Below are 18,249 nucleotides of genomic sequence, written 5' to 3'. Positions count from 1 at the left end.
GGCCACAGTGTGGCGGATTCCAATGCTTGACATCAATCAACAGTTGGCACGGCTACTCCCGAAAGGCGCGAATCTGCCAGCGTTTATGCGACATAAACGAGAGTGTATTACGGGCAATGTGATATAACCAATAAACAAGCCAGTCATAGTGTGTTGGGTGCAACGGACAAGTCCCCCAAAACAGTACTGTGCTGTGTGCTGAAGCGATTGCTCGCCCTCTCACATCTCCATGTCCACGTCTGACTTGGAGGAAGACTCCTCGTCAGAGTAGTCCTCGGAGTCCTCCACTCCCAGCTCCTCCTCTTCCGAATCAAATCTGGTTGACTCGTACTCGGAAGGACCGTATCCGGAAGAAGTGGTATACAAGGAGATATCATCCATGTTGTCGTCGCTCTCGGAGTCATTCTGGGCCTGGTCTCCGTTCTGAGTGGCTATCGCATTCTGGGCGGCGATCTCGCTGGCGAGCTGCGCCTCGATATCAGCAGCGACCTTCTCGGCGGCGAGCTGTTGCAGCTGTGCTATCGCCCGCTTATACCAGCACTCCGGGCACTCGCCAATCTTCAGCCGGCTCCACAAGTCCAGCTGCCCGGTCCACTGGGCTTCACTGACACCCTCCCGAAAGAACTTCTCCCAATAAGACGGCTTCTTGGGCCGATACCGCACACAGTAGGCGCAGATGGCAATTGTCTTCTTCTTCCGTCCCTTTGCATCCCGCGGCTTAACTCGGGCCAGCAGGCCCTGCATATGTCTGCAAGGGCCCAGACTCCGATGCCTGTCAACAGATGGGATCAGGAACGGCTGCAGGGTGGACGCTTGGAGAATTCGCTTGCAGGTCAAGGCGAAACATATCTTGTCTTCAGTGCTGATCAGGGAGAGGAAGGAGAGGAGGAGCTCGGTCGGAAGTCGAAGGATGTGGGCATCCGTGTTCGGTGATGCTTCGAGCAGCTAAGACACAGGCATTATGTGATTACACGACTACGAAAAATAGTTGGGGGATTTTTCAGGGAGATTTCTCACCTTTGTGGGAATGACAAAAGCGGTCTTCGGACACGGGCGGCCCATGGTGGCTTTCAATGAGACTCTATATGTCCAGTAACCAACGACAGCGTCCCTAAACAGTCAGCAGGCTGTGTCTTTCGGATTGTCCAAATGGTAGTATCGCTGTATAATAATAGATAAGCAAGCAACACGGCACGATGTTAGCTAAGATCAAACCCTCTAAGTCCTCATCGACAGTCGGCCATGGTAGAACTTGCATGCTTGATTGCGGGTTGGCTCTAGTTTAATGGACACTTAACCAGGATCCGAGCTGTTTCTAGGGAACGCTGGGATGAAGTGGGTTGATGCGTGCCCACCTTGTTTTCTGTCAAACGGTTTGTCGGCTGTCAGATTGAGGAGCAGCTCAAGTCGACCGGCTGACGCGAGTAATGACGAAGGTGAGGATGAGTAATTCACAAAAAGCTGCAGAAAATGCAGAAAACTTGTGAAGACTTGCAGAAGAAAACAGAACAGGTTCGATTCGGTCGATTAAATTCCATCAGCTCATTATATACTTTTCGTCGGGGGCACTGCCTGGCCAGCAGAAACAACCACTGCCCAATCGGAGCTTCTCGTGGGCACAGGACTGGGAATATTCTCGCCATCTGAGCGCATATTCGTGTGCAATATTGTCGAACAAGCCTGGTTCACACCACCTCCCCATGCGGCCAATCGGCGGCTGGCTGCTAGCAAACCGGACGAGGGTACGGTCCCGGCTGGCCACGACAAGAGACACCCCCATACCGTTTCTGTTTCCGAGCGGCTGAGGTTCTGGTCGGCATGGGGTGGTGACACTGACGTATACGACGCCTCCTTTTATCACCGGAAAGTGCATGTGCGTCCACCGGGATCTCTTGTCCGAAACAGTCTGCCTAAATGCACCTTAGTCATTCCAGATGTACTGCAATTGTGTAAGCTCCGTCCGTGCATATAGCCGGTCCGTGTGCTTGTGAACGTTTGTGCCGAAGGGATGCAGCATGTGATTTCACCAGCGACGGCAGCGGCATGATGTTGACGCCAAATGGCCGGCCCGTCAGCTAAGTGGCATTTGCATTCTCTTGGCGGCACTCGCATTAGGTACAAGTGATGAGATTTGTACACGGGAGTATGCTTCGCTTAATTTTCTGCAGATTCCTCGTATCGGAGCAATCAGTCGCTGTTAGAGGCCGAGATTTCAGAATGCTGTCTTCCGCTCATTTTTTTCTGTCGCCGGATCCGGATGTTGTTACGACTTTCACAAAGGCCGAAATTTTCAAGGTTGGCACTCCCTCCGTTAAGCATACAAATGCCGTCCCATTTTTCTAACGTCCCCTATTGTGTAGATGATGTTCGAGATCGTAAGAACGCGCTGTCTGTCGTCGAACCAGGCCTGTGGGTATAAGATCAGCGCAAGTCCTCGTCGCCCTCTCTCGCCGACCTGGTGATCGAGATGGCCAGACCAAAATGGGTTCTCCTGCAGCGAAGCGACACCTACAACAGCAAGCTTTGCGCCAAGACTGGAATTGACTGATACGGAATGTCTTTTGGGAACGCTTTAGGCCTGGCCTTTGCCTGTTCTTCGATCCCTGTCCGGCTCTTTGTTCTGCAAGGCGCGTGGCTCTAGCCAACAGCCTGTCCAAGGCCCGGCTTCTTTATTCTACGCTTCTTTCAGCATCACCGGATCCGTCCACTGCCCGTCTTTAACAGCCGCCACCAAAGTCAGTCACGAATTCTCGAAGCAGAGGCTGCAATATTGCATATAACAACCTCCTGCCATCTGCTCATCCGCCTTGCTCTTCCCTCTATCAACGGTGCCTGTAGCAGCACTATCTTCGTCTCACAACATACCACGCTAACAGCAACAATGCTGCAACTATTCGGTCGTCTCCCTATGGAGCTCCGGATTGAGATCTTCTCGTACCTCTTCGAGAAGAAGTGGAATGGCTGGCGTGCTGACATCCCACGGGAGACGATATCGTATCTATATCGTGAGAGCTCTCTGCGACAGGTTCTCGCCCACTTCTGCCACAGATTGCTTCGTATCTACGACCTCGATGTCTTTTACGATAAGGCTGTCTTTCTTTCCCGGAAGCCCGACATGGGCTCTATGCTAAAGGAAATCCGTTTCGACATTGACTTGGGAGAACGGCCCAAGACCGAGCTCTTCTACGAACAGCCCAGCGGCACTCCCATCAACATCATCCGGATGATAGTCAAATACTACAATGAAGAATGCTCACGCATTCCCCCTAGAAGAAAAAGTCCGTGGTGGATGGTTCGGGCGACGGCCTTCTATCAAGTATGGCTGACTTGCTTCCTTCGGCGCATACCAGAGGTCGAGTATGTCTCTTTACACCTTCCAGAACGAGGAACGATGCCCCTTATCGCCGGCGTGAATGACGACATCGTGTTGCCGGGAGTGGTGTCTCTTAGCCTTTGGCCCAGTGCCGAATTCAGTCTCCTATTTGATGCGGACTTGGACCTAAACATGGGAAGCGCCATACTTCACATGGCTCCGAACGTGGAGACACTGTACATATTCAATCACGCACAGGTTTCTTTGCCTACCGTCTTCACCGACGAAGGCCTCACTGCAGTTGGCATCACGGCTAAGCTGAATAGGATAAGGCACATCATAATCAGCCTTGAACCTGAACTTCCCTTGGTGCAGCTCAGCCGGCTTTTCGCCGCGATGGGTCCCAACCTTAGCTCCGTGGAAATCGACTACAGAGTCGGGTTGAGCATATGCCATCGTGTGAAGCTTGACATTTCCCTTCGCGACATACTGATCATTCTCTTGCCTTGGCGACATACATTGACGTCACTGGAAATCTACGTGGGGAATCATTCGGCTGACAAGCGACGTCTGACGCCAGACGACGACCTTCTACTTCAATTCGATCATCTAAAGACACTGTTCGCTGACGAGTTCTCCATCGACATACACACGAGCAGACTGGGATACATGCTTCCAGAGTCTCTCGAACATCTGAAGGTAAAGGTGAGAATTAAGTATGGATATGAGCTTCCGGGGCTTTTGAGCGTGTTAAGCCAAATCCAGAAAGGCCGTCTTTCAAATCTACAAGCAGTCGAATTCCATCATTGGAGATCAAACACGGTTGATCCCCATAAGGAACTCGTCGTTGGATCTAAGACTGTTCGGTACTTTTCCGCCGGTTATAGGGGACCTCGCTAAAGGCGCTCGCTATATCGTAGGCCGCGGCTATTTAGATTGACATAGGTTGCAACATAGTCTGCTTGCCTGCATGTACTTACTTTTGAGTATAGTTGTTTTAGCTGCAAATTGGCAACTGCGCTTCTTCTGGAGAGATGCCGGTTCTACATGTGTCTCGTGTTCTGACTTGTGTCCAATCTGGATAGTTTGAAGTGCCTTAACAGGACTGAGGATGAACCGTAATACCCGGTTTCCTCTGCACAATCGCGATGCGAGGGCGGCGGTGAGAATGAGATGACAGTGCTATTGACGAGAGAAAGTGGCCATACTTTTAAACCCACCACAACCGGTCCGTTGACCTATGATATCTCCACCAGTAGAGTTGCTTCTGTTCAGTTCCGGTCATCTACAACATACGGCCTGCTATGATCTTGGCTGTACTGATAGCAATTCTGCACTTAAATGACTAATCATGTGTCGGCGACGGTTGGCCTGTTTGCCGATCACAACCGGTCTGGTCCCAAGAGGGGTTGTCGGTGATGTTGGCAGGTAGTCAATTTGTAAAGCCGTTGTACGGCCACAGCCCCTGTGTCAGCTCCAACAACATAGCTGCGCTGGGCGATTAGTGGACGTCAAGTGTCGTTGACAAGGTTTAAACGTATTCTTAGCCATGTATCAGCTACCCAGCCAACGAAGTTGGGGCTTTTACGGAAGTATCTCTGCTTTGCGGGTTCGTGAAAACGATCACGTTCCTGGTAAATTGACGGCCGAAGCAACCGAAGTATCTACACATTGGCCACATTCCAGTGGAAAGCCGATCAGTGTGTCAGTCAGAGAAGCGAACTACATGTCTGGAACTAGCAAGAAAAGGCACATCACCACGGAAATCGTGGTCCGTACCTGGTGATGGGTGTTTGTTACGCCGGCTTTGTTGTCACGCGACCCCGAGTCTTGCGTTCTACTCTCTCAAACTCCCAGATGGTACACATCAGTCACTTACCTACAAAGATACAACCGGCAACACCGCTTAGATCACCATGTTCACTGTCCCGCTTGCCGAAGCTCTTTCGTACGCGCTTGTGTGGCCAGCTGCTTCGTAAGTGCTGACTAAGCCGACGACTTGCCTGCACTATCATCGTCATTGTGACGACAGTCAGCCTGGCCATCACACCGTTGTGAGCATCTCGCTTACGCGGCTCTTCCTCAACGACCCCAAGGCCCTTCACCGCACCCAAATTTCCTGCCATCTCCATGTCCAGGGGTTTCTTGTAGATGGGGTCTTGTCGTCATCTGGTTCCTCGCCCATTTGATGTTCTGTTCGTGTGGGAGTCGTCAAAGTCGACGCTTGCAGAATGCATTCGCCGCGCCAAGAGGAATGACAGCCGACCCGCTGGTGCTGGTGTGGTGGCAGACGTCTTACGTAGTCAAATTAATCATGCGTCTCGTGTCTTTAGCAAGAATGCGAGATTGGTCTGGTTCGCCATAGCCTGGATCCTCGTGTGCAGTATGGCACGGGCGCGGTTCTGGAGCGAGAATGGTTAGCGAGGATGCTTGCTAATTTCCAGCACAAGCCACAGGAGCCAGCCGTTGACGCAGCCTAAGCTGCTCTTTTCCTAGCACAGCCTTCGGTGGCCGCAGATGCGCACGTCAACACGCGACGTCGTCTGACACGCAGATAAAGCGTTTTGGGCCTGGTCCTGGGACCTGTCGTAAGATAGTGCGGCTTCTGCTGGCCAAGGCTCTACTCGTACTCCGTACAGGCCCTGATTCCGCAGTAAAGCGTGGGCCGGTCCACTGAGTAGGCTAGCGAGGGCGCGGATGCTCCGTAGCTAGCCCAGCGAGCCACTTTTTTTTGCTTACCAACCTCGTTCGAGACGGAGCTACACCACTTGGCAGGCGGGATAGGCGCCTTGTACGAAGTAGTGCTCACGACCAAGACTGACTTTTCTTCTTGGCCCGCGCTATTTTTGCTAAGTTATGCCTTAGTAAGACGAGCTGGCGGCTGGTCCCGTGATGCAGATCTTGGGAAGCTCCGTACGAGTGCATATATCGTACTCACAGTGTCCATTGTGTGTTGCTAGGTGCCGTGACCTGGAAGGCAGCTCGTATCTTGCACGGCCGTGCGGGGGTCCCCGTCGTATCATCCGACGCGACGTGTGGCTTGCAGGACGGAGTAACGGTATTCGGTGGGGTCTCGCGAGGAAACACGGAGTACGACGTAAAGAGGCTCGAGAAAAGTGCATTGGCAGAAGGGCGATTGCTCGTAATGCAGTCGGCACAAGGATAGGGACAGGACCCACAGAATATGATGCAGAAAGAGGAAAGGGTACGACGGCAGGGGGTCGCAGGAAGGGGCGAAGAAGGCCAAAGGAAGACAAATGGAAAAAAGAGAAACGTTAGACTTGCGTCACGGCATTTATGCAGGCCGTTGGGCGCATCGAATGATCTAATCAGGCAGGGGCAGACATGCATTAAGTGGGGATTGCGTAATACTGCGCAAAAGCTTAGTGATGGGGCCTAGTGCAGGCTGTTGCGGTTTTATGCAGGGTTTTGGTGTACGTCGTAGATTGCCATTACTTTTCCCATTTACCTAAAGATAAAAGTCGTGCCATGGGTGCTGGCCTCCACTGGCCTATCTGGACCCCGGATCCGCTGCTATCTTGCGCTGGGCCACGGGGTCGATTTGTTTGCAGCCTGGCGCGAGGGAAAAACCAAGTAAACGGGCAATAAAAAAACAGAAGAATAGTACGAAAGATAGCGCGTGCGCGAATGTCGGTAGGCTGCAGATGCCCCTGTCTTTATCGCAGGCATTTCTTCTGCCGCTTACATGCTGGGTTGGCCTGTTTCCTTAGCATTGCGGCTCTTGGCCCTGCGGCTGACAAGGCTGGCGAGAGCTGTGCAGCACAGCTGCGATCTAATACTCCGGACTCCGGACTTGGACCGTATCTGCGGAGAAGGCTGTCTGTACGGAAACCATTTACGTAAAGAGGCGAGCTGGAACCCACTTCGCCTCCAGTAGGGCTCGCCGACAGGCGCAATTAGTCACAGCTTCGACTGCATCCCACAGCTCGTCTGCTCTGCTGTTACGGCAAGTCCGGGGAACTAGGCTTTTTGTACTAATTACACGTTCGCGTCAAGTAAGCAATCCGGTCGATCCACATGTCGCCTGGATTAGGCAGGGCCAGCCGAATTCTGATGCGGCGTCGGTCACTGCAACCGGCCTTGATCCACAGTCGATCTCTTACTGTGCATGTCGTGGGTCCGTCCCGTATCTCAATGCTCTGTATATAATCTCGGCCATGTCAGACATGGCTTCTTCTTTGTCGTGCCTCGTCCATCTCCATCCGGTCGCATCCACTGCATTGACCGTTGTCATCTGTCATCTGGCATCTGCAATCCCACCGGCAGCAGCCTCGATCTCACCCGATCTCGTCCTCGATGGAGGACCTACAGAAGCCGGCGTTTAGCGGGTCGCCCGATGATGCGGACGCGCTCGCGCGCCTCGGCCACAAGCAGGAGCTCACGCGCAACTTTTCGAAGCTGTCGATGTTGGGCCTGGCCTTTGCCATTCTCAACAGCTGGACGGCCCTATCGACGTCGCTGAACCTGGCCCTGACCTCGGGCGGCCCAACAGCGGTGATCTGGGGCCTGATGACGGCCGGTGTGTGCAACCTCTGTCTAGCGGCCTCGCTGGCCGAGTTTCTCTCGGCTTGGCCGACGGCTGGTGGCCAGTATCACTGGGCTGCCCAGGTCAGCTGGCCGCGCGCCTCTCGCATCATCAGCTTCGCCACCGGCTGGATCAACGTGGGCGCCTGGGTCTGCCTCACGGCCAGCGGCGGCCTGCTCGGCAGCACGCTCATCATCGACATCATCGCGCTGATGCACGAAGACTATGTGTACCACGCCTGGCACCAATTCCTCATCTACATCGCCTTCACCCTCGGCTCCTTTTTCATCAATGCCTTCTCCAGCCGGCTGCTGCCGCTCTTCACCAAGGCTGCCTTCCTCTGGTCCGTTGCCGGCTTTGTCATCATCAGCATCACCGTCCTCGCCTGTGCCTCGCCCAACTACCAGTCGGGCGAGTTTGTCTATGGCAAGTTCATCAACGAGGTCGGCTGGCCCGACGGCTTCTCCTGGCTGCTTGGCCTGCTGCAGGGCGCCTTTGCCCTCACCGGCTTCGACGGTGTCATCCACATGATCGAGGAGATCCCCAACCCGACGCGCGAGGGCCCCAAAATCATGCTCTACAGCATCGGCATCGGCATGTTTACCGGCTGGGTCTTCCTCAGCTGCATCCTCTTTGTCATCACTGACGTCGACGCGGTCAACAGCAACGCGGCCGGTCCGCTGCTGACGGCCATCTACCAGGCCACCAACAACAAGGCCGGCTCGATTTGCCTGCTGATGTTCCCGCTCATCTGCATGGTCTTCACCTCGGTCACGCTGATGACGACGAGCAGCCGGATGAGCTACGCCTTTGCCCGCGATCGCGGCCTGCCCTTCAGCAGCTTCTTCGCCCAGATCCACCCGCGGCTGCACGTGCCCGTCAATGCCATGCTCTGGACATCGGTCTGGGTCATCATCTTCGGCTGCGTCTTCCTCGGATCCACCAGCGCCTTCAACGCTATCGTATCGGCCAGCGTCGTCTGCCTCGGCATCACCTATGCCATCCCACCCACCATCCACTGTCTCCGTGGCCGCAACCTGCTGCCCGAATCTCGTCCCTTCAAGCTCAAGGGCGCGCTCGGCTGGACCCTCAACATGGTCGGCATCCTCTGGACCGTCCTGACCACTGTCCTCTTCTTCTTCCCGCCCGAGCACCCGACTACGGCCGACAACATGAACTACAGCATTGTCGCCTTTGGCATCATCCTGGTCATCGCTGCCGGCCAGTGGATCGTCGACGGCCACAAGAACTACACCGGCCCCGTTGCCGATGTCGACATGGCCACGTATGGCCAGGCCCACGACGAGCCGTCGGATGGGAGCTCTGCGGCAGCCGAGGAATCCAAGAAGGCCGAGTAGAGCCTGCGTGCGTTGTGTTTTCTCCGTGTATATCAGCGCGCATAGCAGAGCTTTCTGTACATAGTTAAATGAATTACATCATCAAATCCTCTCCCGATTGGGGTTTCCACCCCTCAGCTGCCCTTGCGGATCTCCGCCACCACAGCAGCAGTCACGTCAGCCGTCTTGGCTGTGCCGCCTAGATCGGGAGTCATGATGCCGGCCGCACAGACGTTCTCGACGCAGGCCATCAGCCGGTCCGCCGCAGCCGGCTCACCGAGCCACGTGAGCATCTCGGCCGCGGTCCAGAATGTGGCCACCGGATTGGCCACGCCGAGGCCGGTGATGTCAAAGGCAGACCCGTGAATGGGCTCAAACATCGACGGGTTCTCCCGGCTGGGATCGAGGTTGCTCGTCGGCGCAATGCCGATGGACCCGGCCAGAGCCGCCGCCAGGTCCGAAAGGATGTCGGCATGCAGGTTTGTGGCCACGATCGTGTCGATGCTCTGCGGTTGCAGTACCATCCGAACCGTCATGGCGTCCACAAGCATCTTGTCGATTGTGACATCGGGAAAGTCACGTGCCACAATGCTGGCCACCTCGTCCCACAGCACCATGCCGTTGCGCTGCGCATTGCTCTTGGTCACCACCGTCAGCAGCTTGCGTGATCGCGCCTGGGCTGTCGCAAAGGCGAATCGCATCAGCCGCTCGACCCCGTGTCGTGTGAAGATGGCCACCTCCGTCGCCACCTCCCACGGCTGCCCCCGATGCGACCGTCCGCCCTGGCCGGCGTACTCGCCCTCGCTGTTCTCCCGCACAATCACCCAGTCCAGGTCGCCCACTTGGCAGTTCCGCAGCGGTGACTGCGTCCCCCGAAGCACCCGTGTCGGTCGCACGTTGGCGTACTGTTGCAGCGGCTGGCAGATCGCCAGCCGGAGACCCCAGAGGGAAATGTGGTCCGGCACGTCTGGCGCGCCCACTGCGCCAAACAGTATCGCATCGTGCTTCTTCAGCCGCTCCAGCCCGCCTTCCGGGATGTACTGGCCCGTCTTCTTGTACGTCTGCGAGCTCCAGTCGTAGTCGGTGAAGACGAGTTCAAATGTCTGTGACACCTCGGCCAGCGCCTTCAGCGCCTCCACGCCAGCTGCTACCACCTCGGGGCCGATGCCGTCGGCGCCCATCGAGGCGATGCTGTAGCTTTTGCGGGCGGTCATGGACGTCATCGTTATGGTTGTAGGGAGCGAGGAGTCGCGGACCAGACGAGCACACGGGAGATGCGACGGCTCATAATCACCCGATGGCGGGTGGAATTGTCTGCGGCATTGCAATAAACCGTAAGCTCTAACCGGATCTAGCTGTAATAGCTGCAGCGGAAGCTGGATCATGCATGACTGGTTCTTGAGTTCTGTCTGGCAGACTTCCGGTGGTCAGGTGATCATAAGATACCATCAGAAGGTGGTCCGTGCGCTACCAGGGGCTTCTAGGCTCTTTCGCCGGTGTTCGAGATGCAAGACGGAAGGTCGTTTTAACTAAATCAATACAATCATGGAATAGTAAAGTGTAGCTGGAGAGTTATGACGCATGGAAGGAAAGATCAAATCTTACTTTGTTAATGTCCCTGCTCTTGCATCACTCTAGCGCAAGGGCACAATGTATTGTTGATCCCATTCTCGTTGGTAAGGTTGTTTGTCGTCTCATTCGTGTCCCCGAACCTTGACTGAACATGTGCTTCTTCTGACTAATCCTGCCTTTTAGGGAATCTCTGCTTCAATCTTAATACATGCTATAGGTTGAGTGCCGGTGCCACCCTTCCGGATTTTAAGTAGCTTCAAATATTCATTTGCTATTTTTCAGAAACGCTTTGGCCCAGTCGTAGCAGTATCTGTGCTGTGTTCTGATTAGATGCGCCAAGACTGATCAATGTTGAGCAGTTGCACAGTGTTAGCTTTGATAGCCAAGATTTTCTGGACGATCGTGCAGCGCTGCCAATTTTGGATGTCCTAAACAGGGCGTTCGGTTTTTCGTTTTCGACTCGTTTGTCCGAGGAGCACGGTCGTTGGAACAGTGTGGTCGTTTGCAATTGACAAGTCGCGGTGACATGTTGGAGGGGAGAGAAAAAGCTGCACAGTCGTTAGTTTTTGATTGTTTTCTGACAGGGCCATGCTTACCTTGAAGCTTCCAAACTTCCTCGAGGAAGAGTACTCACCCTCACACCTTCACTAATGCTTCACGTTGAAACTACCTGACTGGAGCAGGCGGTGACGATCATCACTCGTTCCACTTTTCTCCTCCTTGGCTTTCTCCTCGGCCTCACTCTTCCATTGCTGTCGAAATAAGCAAACGGGCAAGGTACATTTAGTATTGAAAAGTGGAAGAAGGAAGAGAACATTTTAGAAATTTTGAGTTTGCAAAAGACTGAAGACGGAATGTATAATTTGGCATTCAATAGGAAGGCAATACGCTTCTCAGTACAGGAGGAATATACTGCTCACCTTAAGCTATTGGCCATTCTGCACCTCGTCACTTCGTCTTACAAATCCTATTTCAGACGGCTCATACTTTCCAGGTAGCGCTTTATATCAATCAGGGCCCACTTCCTAAATGTGAAAACCCGTTGCCGATGCGGCTCTCCGTGCTGCTTATACAGGTGTTGAGACTTTTACCTAATCAACTTGGGTTTTCTTGTGGTTTGGATCAACGTCCGGACAGCAAGCGCCTGCTTCAGTAATATGTTGCTTCTAACTACCCATCTTCCGTTGGCGATCAGCGTAGGTACGGCCATGTCGGATCCACAGACGGTTACTGTGCAGCTGCCAGAAAATGGCTCTCTACTGCGCCTAGTGTATTCGAGAGCAGCTGGTTATACCATAGCAGCGACTCCTGGTCTTCTGTGGAAAAAGTGCTAGTGGTGGACGGATTGGGCGTTTCCCGCATATTTTTCCCAGCAGGTGGGACTTCCAGGTCCAGCCATTCGCCATTTATGGGGCTTAGGCAGGAAGCGTGCGAGGGCATGCGCAACGCAATAGCCTGTGAGATATGCCGACAGAAGAAGCGTAAAGTGAGATCCCCAGTATCTGATGATTGATGCACGTTATATCGGCAGACTAACTTGAACGTTTTCGTTATATTGCAACAGAGGACTGTACACCGCATGAAAAGATTCAAATCATTCGTGATGATGGGCTACGTTTGCTGACTGGCCACAGGCCCTTCTGTTTTCAATGCTCCTTCGAACCGGACAAATGCCAGTATCCCGAACAGGGCAAACGGTAATACCATTCTGCCCCGCCTAGCATTCGGAGCTAATAACTACCTAGGGGAATCACATTAGGCTATCTTGGTAGACTGGGAACTTGACTGACAGAGACCGAAGCTGCGTTATTTCATGTAATGCATAAATACGGGCCAAGCTCGATGTCTGGCAGCCAACCTTCCTCATTCCTTAGCTTTCAGATGCCGGCATTCAGGGACAACTCCGAGCGTATGGCAGAGTGGGATGCTTTGCCTCTATGCTCAAGCGAAGAACGGAGTAACTGGTTCCGGCACAAGGCTATCACAGACAACATGGACAGCGGGGAAATAGAGAGCACTGAAAATGGAACCAGAAGGACAAAGTGTGGTGCAGTCTCTGCACAATTGCCAAATTTGGGTGTGCCCGATGCGGAACATGTTGTACGATCTGCTTTAAAGTACAACACCATGCTTAACAGAACGTAGTAAGGCAAAGCATCTATCTAAGACTCAGCGTTGGTTTATTTCTAAGAATTGCTGTTTGCACACTGCTACTACTACACGTTAAACAGATTAGAACAAATGATATTCAACTGGATTTTTCGGGTACTTTACAGGCCTGTAAAGAAAGAGGAGAGGAAAAGGTGTTGTTACTACTAATATATCGTTTTTTTTTTATAATGTCTACGGAAACATTAAAATGATATTTCTGCTTGACTGTTCTTAGGACGACGAAGCATACAAATACTAGAGATAAACTGAGCTAATTCTAGTCCTCTTAGGGGGGTAGTCGTCGTCGTCATCGAATAGCCGGTGGAGGGTAGCCTAGCCAGTTTTTGACCAGGGACAATGTAGAGAGTGGCTAATAAGTCGGCGATAAGCTAGCTACACGCTGATAAGAGTAGGCAAACAATGCCAGAGCTATAGAGACTAGCAGAACGAGGTGATCGACTGCGGATAAAAAGGACGAAAAATGTGGACACAAAGAGGCTGCCCGTCTGAGATATATGATGCGAGATAAGGATATTGGCAACCGAAGTGGTTGAAGAAGAAGCATGTCCACTGTGAGGGGTGATATATTCATCAACAATAAGTAGGTACGAGGCAAAAATCGCTAGGTTCAAATAGGCACATGCTGTTATAAGCTTTGCATATGGGAAGTAAACCAGATCTAACAACGGCAAGACGCTTCTATGGTGTAAAAACAAACTGATCATTCAACTCTGCCTACCACACTGCGAGGCAAGGGGTCCCTGCTTTTGCAATATGTGGGAATGCTATGCAAAAGCCGGCATTGGATTTTTTTGGCCTGTGCATTGACGGTTGCCATCAGAGGTGTTGGTGATGGCCTAGGCCTTTAGGCTACTTAGCATCGTCAACGGCAATTCTACCTTGCCGTTAGACACAGCATGGCTGTGACCTCAAGCTATATAATGTCAGCAAATGTGGAGATCATAAGGCTCTGATCAACAGACCCATGACTAATATTGAGGACTGTGGTTCGGAAGATAGTCCGTGTTTGGCTGGCCATCTACCATTCCAGTCTCGAGGGCCTCGGCAATCTCAGCGTCATCATTTGGGATATTATAGCCGTGCTTGGCGACTTTGTCCTCTAACTGAAGTTGTGGGTGGGCCCCATTGATCTCAAACCCGTGTGCATCAACGTCGGTAAACCCCCAATCATATTCGCAGTTGAACAAGAAGTCTGTATTTGGGATCGCTGTGTGGTCTTCAGATGAGAAGAATGCATCTTGTAAAACGTCCTCTGCGCAAAATTGGTTGTGATCGCAGAGGGTTGTGGAATTTTTGGAATTCGCGTTTGTCCCATTATCTTTGGAGACACACGAGTACGAGTCGGTATCACGACCGCTGTGCTGACCGGGTACAGCTCCGTCAGTTGAAATTCCCCCTTCGTGTATGTTGGTATCTTGATCAGTCGGGGTTGTCTGGTTGTCAATGTGGTCGTGAACGGTATCTGCTGAAGCCTTGCCTCTCCCCTCTTCACGAGAGGGGAGGTTTGATTGTGCCCCAGTCGTGATATGCGGCAGTCGTCTCTGTTTTCTTCTATTTCTTGGTGTAATGATATGCCCGTTACGGCCCTTTCGAGGTCTCCCAACACGATTGGCTTTCTTCCCATGAGCATGCACGAGATGCCGCGATAGGCCGTCACTAGATCATCAGCAAAACAGAATGTGACAGGTTTTCGTTAGACCTCACCTTCTTGAGTATTCCTTATAACAAATGTCACAGGAAATGCTCATTGCGCCAGTTGCTGTCGTTTGAACATTTAGATTACTTTCTAAGCGGAGTCAAAGAAAGGAAGACAAAACTAACGCGTAACTGCAGGTTGGCCCTGTGACCCAGAAATTGTGGGATTCTGTTTGTTTTCCTGGAAATCGATAGTTGTGGAACTCGTTTCTGGCATTGCCGCCGTGGTAGAAAAGGCCGAGTGGAATAATGAATTTGCAGCGTTGTTGATTGCGGGGAGATCACGGTTTTTGAGGCATTGCGGAGGAGACCCTGACACGATCCAAATACAGAAATGCCCCGGACTCCCCTCACCCCACTTTCCATTTTTGGTATGGTCTTGTCACGAGGATCAGCATGTTCCCAAGATTAGTTTACGGAGAAGTGGGTGCGAAAGTTTTGGGCTACTTTTGCGAAGGAATTTCTCTCTGGGATTAATTACCGCAGATTTCATTCACCACCCACCCGCGAGCTCTAACGTAATGTCAACGGCTCTCAGATCTCGATGCAAACTGTTATAGCTCGGATTGAAGTCCCTCTATGTATACTTTTATCTTTTTTCCCAATACGGAACATCGCCAGGTGCTCTCCAGCTCGTTATGCATAGCTCATCTTTGACATTGATTTTGTTTAGAACCATCGGCTAGGAAATCAAATCTAAGTAATTAGAAACCCCAGCACACGAAATTCTCCGCGTAATATCTCTCGCCCTGATTCAAATAAGTTTTCAGGGCCATAAAGTCCCTTACTGTGCTCTGTAGGCAATCTCTGCTACCTCAAGTTATCTCTGTTTCCGTTCCCGCGCAAGCTTTTACGGCAACATGCTGTACCTATGACGGACGCCTTGGACCTTAAGGAACCATCTCGTGTTCTTAAACGACCTCTTCGTAATATATCTATCAGACCCGTTTTTCCAAAATCCGCCCCTGTCGTATGAATATAACCCGTGAAGCTTCAAGATGGCGAACTCTCCACAGCAGTTAAGCATTCAGACGAGCCGCTAAGAATTTCTGGCACCTGGTTCGACCACCTTAAGAAGTTTAAATAGCGTCTTGTTCCCAAACGAGATGCCAAAATGTTTCTGCTATTAGTAATCAATCACATTCTCAAATATGTCCATCGCAATGCGGCTAGCCGCTGCTCAGTAAACACACACGACATAATCTCTCTAGACGACAACGGCATACTAACTTTCGTTGAACAGGCTTTGTTTTTCAGTCCGACTCTGGTCTACTCATAGCAGAGAACAAACGGATCACTACTAGGGAAACTACAGTGTTTGAACATCGCCGTGATCTTGCTAGCATGGCTGGGCAACTGTAACACTCTGGGGCTAATACATAAAGTCTAGTAAATGAGTTTAATAAAGACTTTAGATATATGTTTCATTTTGAATATTGTGGCCACACAGAAAAAGCTGAAAGTCCGGACAAAAAATGGAGATCTCCGATACGGGGAATCGAACCCCGAGCTGGTCGGTGAGAGCGACCGATGTTAGCCATTACACCATATCGGACGTGGAGGACGAATATTAATAAGTCATGATGCATACCGAATACTTAGCTCCACCGACGAGTCGGAGTTCGCGTGTTTTTTCTTCCGTGGTCTCTTACCTTCTATCATTTTGTTTTGGCTGTTGCCATCGATAATCAGTAATTTTGGTAGATGACAAAAAATGAATGTTCTAACCATACTCTGCACTATATCAGTACGATCAGCGCTGCTACAAAAGGGTATCTACCATTCTACAATCTGCGGCTTTTTATATGCCCCTAAAGAGAACCAGTCATGCGTGCCTAATGCAACGATCTTCGAAGAAACACGTTTCTCTCCCATCCGTCAATTTCATCAACCTGAACCTCCCGCACCAGCTCGTATCTGCCAATCTTGGGAAGAATCTTGGCCCAAATGACCCAGTAGACTCCACCGGCAAAGATGAGTCCGAAGCCAACAACACAGTGAATCCAATATGGCAGGTGCACATACACACTTTGCCCGTCGGTGGGTGGCACGAAGGGAGCGACAACAAGGTATATGTTACTAAGGAGGAAGAACAAGACGACCGGCCAAGTGGCACTGATCGGCGGGTTCCAGTTCCAAGCCGTGCGGTTGATGTACAGATACAACAAACCGGCAGCGACAAACGAATTAACGATGGCTAGTGGGTACGAGATAAGACTGCGGAGAAGCCCGTGTCAGCCTTGAATTATCCCAAATTTGCACGTAGGGCCTTGAGCTACTTACTTGAGAATAAAGTTGTAGGCATCGCCAGGAGGGGGTGCCAGCATGATGATGACTGACACAGCCCAGTGCTCAAAAAGGCCGGCCAGGGGCGCATTGAACGGGCGGTTGCTAGTCCAGAAGCGCGAAAAGGGTAGAACCCCTTCTCGGCCAAGTTCCTGCACCAGACGGCCTTGGGAGAAGATGACAGCAAGGACGTTTCCAAAAGCGGACAGAGCGACGAAGACGGACAAGGCTCGCTCAGCGGTGCCTCCAAAGACGTTGCGGAACATGGAAGCAGCGACAAGCTGGCCGGATGAGATGATGTCTTTCTTGGGCACCGCGGCAAAATAGGCGATATTGACAAACATGTATAGCACAGAAATAACGCATATGGCCAGAGGGGCAGCGATGCGCAGCGTGCGCACAGGGTCCTTGGTCTCGCTAAGGGCGTAATTAGCGTTGCTATAGCCGATGTAGCTCCAGATGACGTTGTAGAGCGCAGTGACGACGCCGTAGGCACTGCCGGTGGTGCCTTCGAAGGCGTGGCGGAAGTTGTGTGGCTTTTCGTCCTCGGGCACTTTCACGTGACCGGCAAGCGCGATCCAGCCGCCAATGACAATGATCACGATGACGACCAGCTTGATGCTGCCCAGCAGGTTTTGCAGTCGCAGCCCCCACTTGAGCGCCAGTCCGTGAATCAGGAACGCGCTGGTGATGCAGGCCAGGCCAATACCGCGCTGGTTCCAGCGTGTGACCTCGACCTGGGCTGCGTTGAGAATGTACTCGCCGAAGACGACCGAGTTGCCGCTGGCCCAGCCCAGCAGCACGACGTAGCCGGTGTACATGCCAGTCGTCAGAAATTTGGGTCGTCGGTACACGTATTCAAGGTAGTTTTTCTCTCCGCCGTTCTTTGGGATCGCCGTGCCGAATTCGAGATATACGGCCGTGCCCGCCATTGCGATCAACATGCCAGCCACCCAGATGAAGAGCGAGAGGCCCACGCTACCCGACAGCGATAGTATCGTGCCCGGTGTCGCAAAGATGCCGGTGCCGATGACGCGGTTCACAATTAGCATAATGGCCGACGGGATCCCGATCTGGCGCTTCGCCTCGCGTGCATGTTCGATGCGGCCTAGCAGGGACGGACAGCCGGTCAGTGAGGTCCTCTGCTACACATTTACTGTTTCTTCTCCATACCGATATCGCTGCTCTCGTTAGGGCCAACTTTATCCTGGTCGTAGTCCAGGCTTGAGGTCTTGGCCACGGGCGAGTCCCGGGACGCCCATGAAGAGAAGATTTTCGACATGGCAAATTTAGATATCAATGGAGCAATGTGAGCTCCTGAACTGCCA

At 52.3% G+C, this 18,249-nt stretch overlaps 7 protein-coding genes across 7 annotated transcripts; 2 read left to right on the top strand and 5 right to left on the bottom strand.

The window, feature by feature from the left end:
- Positions 1-219: 219 nt before the first annotated feature.
- On the bottom strand, positions 220-1,062 carry CMQ_5333 (f-box domain containing protein; the record flags this gene model as incomplete). Its single annotated transcript, XM_014319078.1, has 2 exons — positions 220-945; positions 1,018-1,062. The coding sequence occupies 2 exons, from the start codon at positions 1,060-1,062 to the stop codon at positions 220-222; spliced, it is 771 nt and encodes a 256-aa protein (XP_014174553.1).
- A 1,819-nt stretch (positions 1,063-2,881) lies between these two features.
- Positions 2,882-4,233, top strand: CMQ_5294 (uncharacterized protein; the record flags this gene model as incomplete). Its single annotated transcript, XM_014319039.1, has 2 exons — positions 2,882-4,018; positions 4,201-4,233. 2 exons carry the CDS (start codon positions 2,882-2,884, stop codon positions 4,231-4,233), a joined length of 1,170 nt encoding a protein of 389 aa, XP_014174514.1.
- A 703-nt stretch (positions 4,234-4,936) lies between these two features.
- On the bottom strand, positions 4,937-5,445 carry CMQ_5246 (uncharacterized protein; the record flags this gene model as incomplete). The annotated part of the gene is made up of 3 exons (XM_014318991.1): positions 4,937-4,977; positions 5,193-5,321; positions 5,385-5,445. The coding sequence occupies 3 exons, from the start codon at positions 5,443-5,445 to the stop codon at positions 4,937-4,939; spliced, it is 231 nt and encodes a 76-aa protein (XP_014174466.1).
- A 360-nt stretch (positions 5,446-5,805) lies between these two features.
- On the bottom strand, positions 5,806-6,260 carry CMQ_5171 (uncharacterized protein; the record flags this gene model as incomplete). The annotated part of the gene is made up of 2 exons (XM_014318916.1): positions 5,806-6,021; positions 6,252-6,260. The coding sequence occupies 2 exons, from the start codon at positions 6,258-6,260 to the stop codon at positions 5,806-5,808; spliced, it is 225 nt and encodes a 74-aa protein (XP_014174391.1).
- A 1,370-nt stretch (positions 6,261-7,630) lies between these two features.
- Positions 7,631-9,217, top strand: CMQ_5273 (gaba permease; the record flags this gene model as incomplete). The annotated part of the gene is made up of 1 exon (XM_014319018.1): positions 7,631-9,217. The coding sequence occupies one exon, from the start codon at positions 7,631-7,633 to the stop codon at positions 9,215-9,217; it is 1,587 nt and encodes a 528-aa protein (XP_014174493.1).
- A 113-nt stretch (positions 9,218-9,330) lies between these two features.
- Positions 9,331-10,419, bottom strand: CMQ_5193 (tartrate dehydrogenase; the record flags this gene model as incomplete). Its single annotated transcript, XM_014318938.1, has 1 exon — positions 9,331-10,419. One exon carries the CDS (start codon positions 10,417-10,419, stop codon positions 9,331-9,333), a length of 1,089 nt encoding a protein of 362 aa, XP_014174413.1.
- Positions 10,420-16,470: 6,051 nt separating this feature from the next.
- CMQ_5351 (high affinity methionine permease) lies at positions 16,471-18,203 on the bottom strand (the record flags this gene model as incomplete). The annotated part of the gene is made up of 3 exons (XM_014319096.1): positions 16,471-16,852; positions 16,919-18,029; positions 18,095-18,203. The coding sequence occupies 3 exons, from the start codon at positions 18,201-18,203 to the stop codon at positions 16,471-16,473; spliced, it is 1,602 nt and encodes a 533-aa protein (XP_014174571.1).
- Positions 18,204-18,249: the final 46 nt, after the last annotated feature.

This window comes from Grosmannia clavigera (assembly GCF_000143105.1).
Source record: "Grosmannia clavigera kw1407 unplaced genomic scaffold GCSC_132, whole genome shotgun sequence".
In the NCBI taxonomy this organism is placed as follows: Eukaryota; Fungi; Ascomycota; class Sordariomycetes; order Ophiostomatales; family Ophiostomataceae; genus Leptographium; species Leptographium clavigerum.
This window is presented reverse-complemented; position numbering and strand designations above follow the sequence as displayed.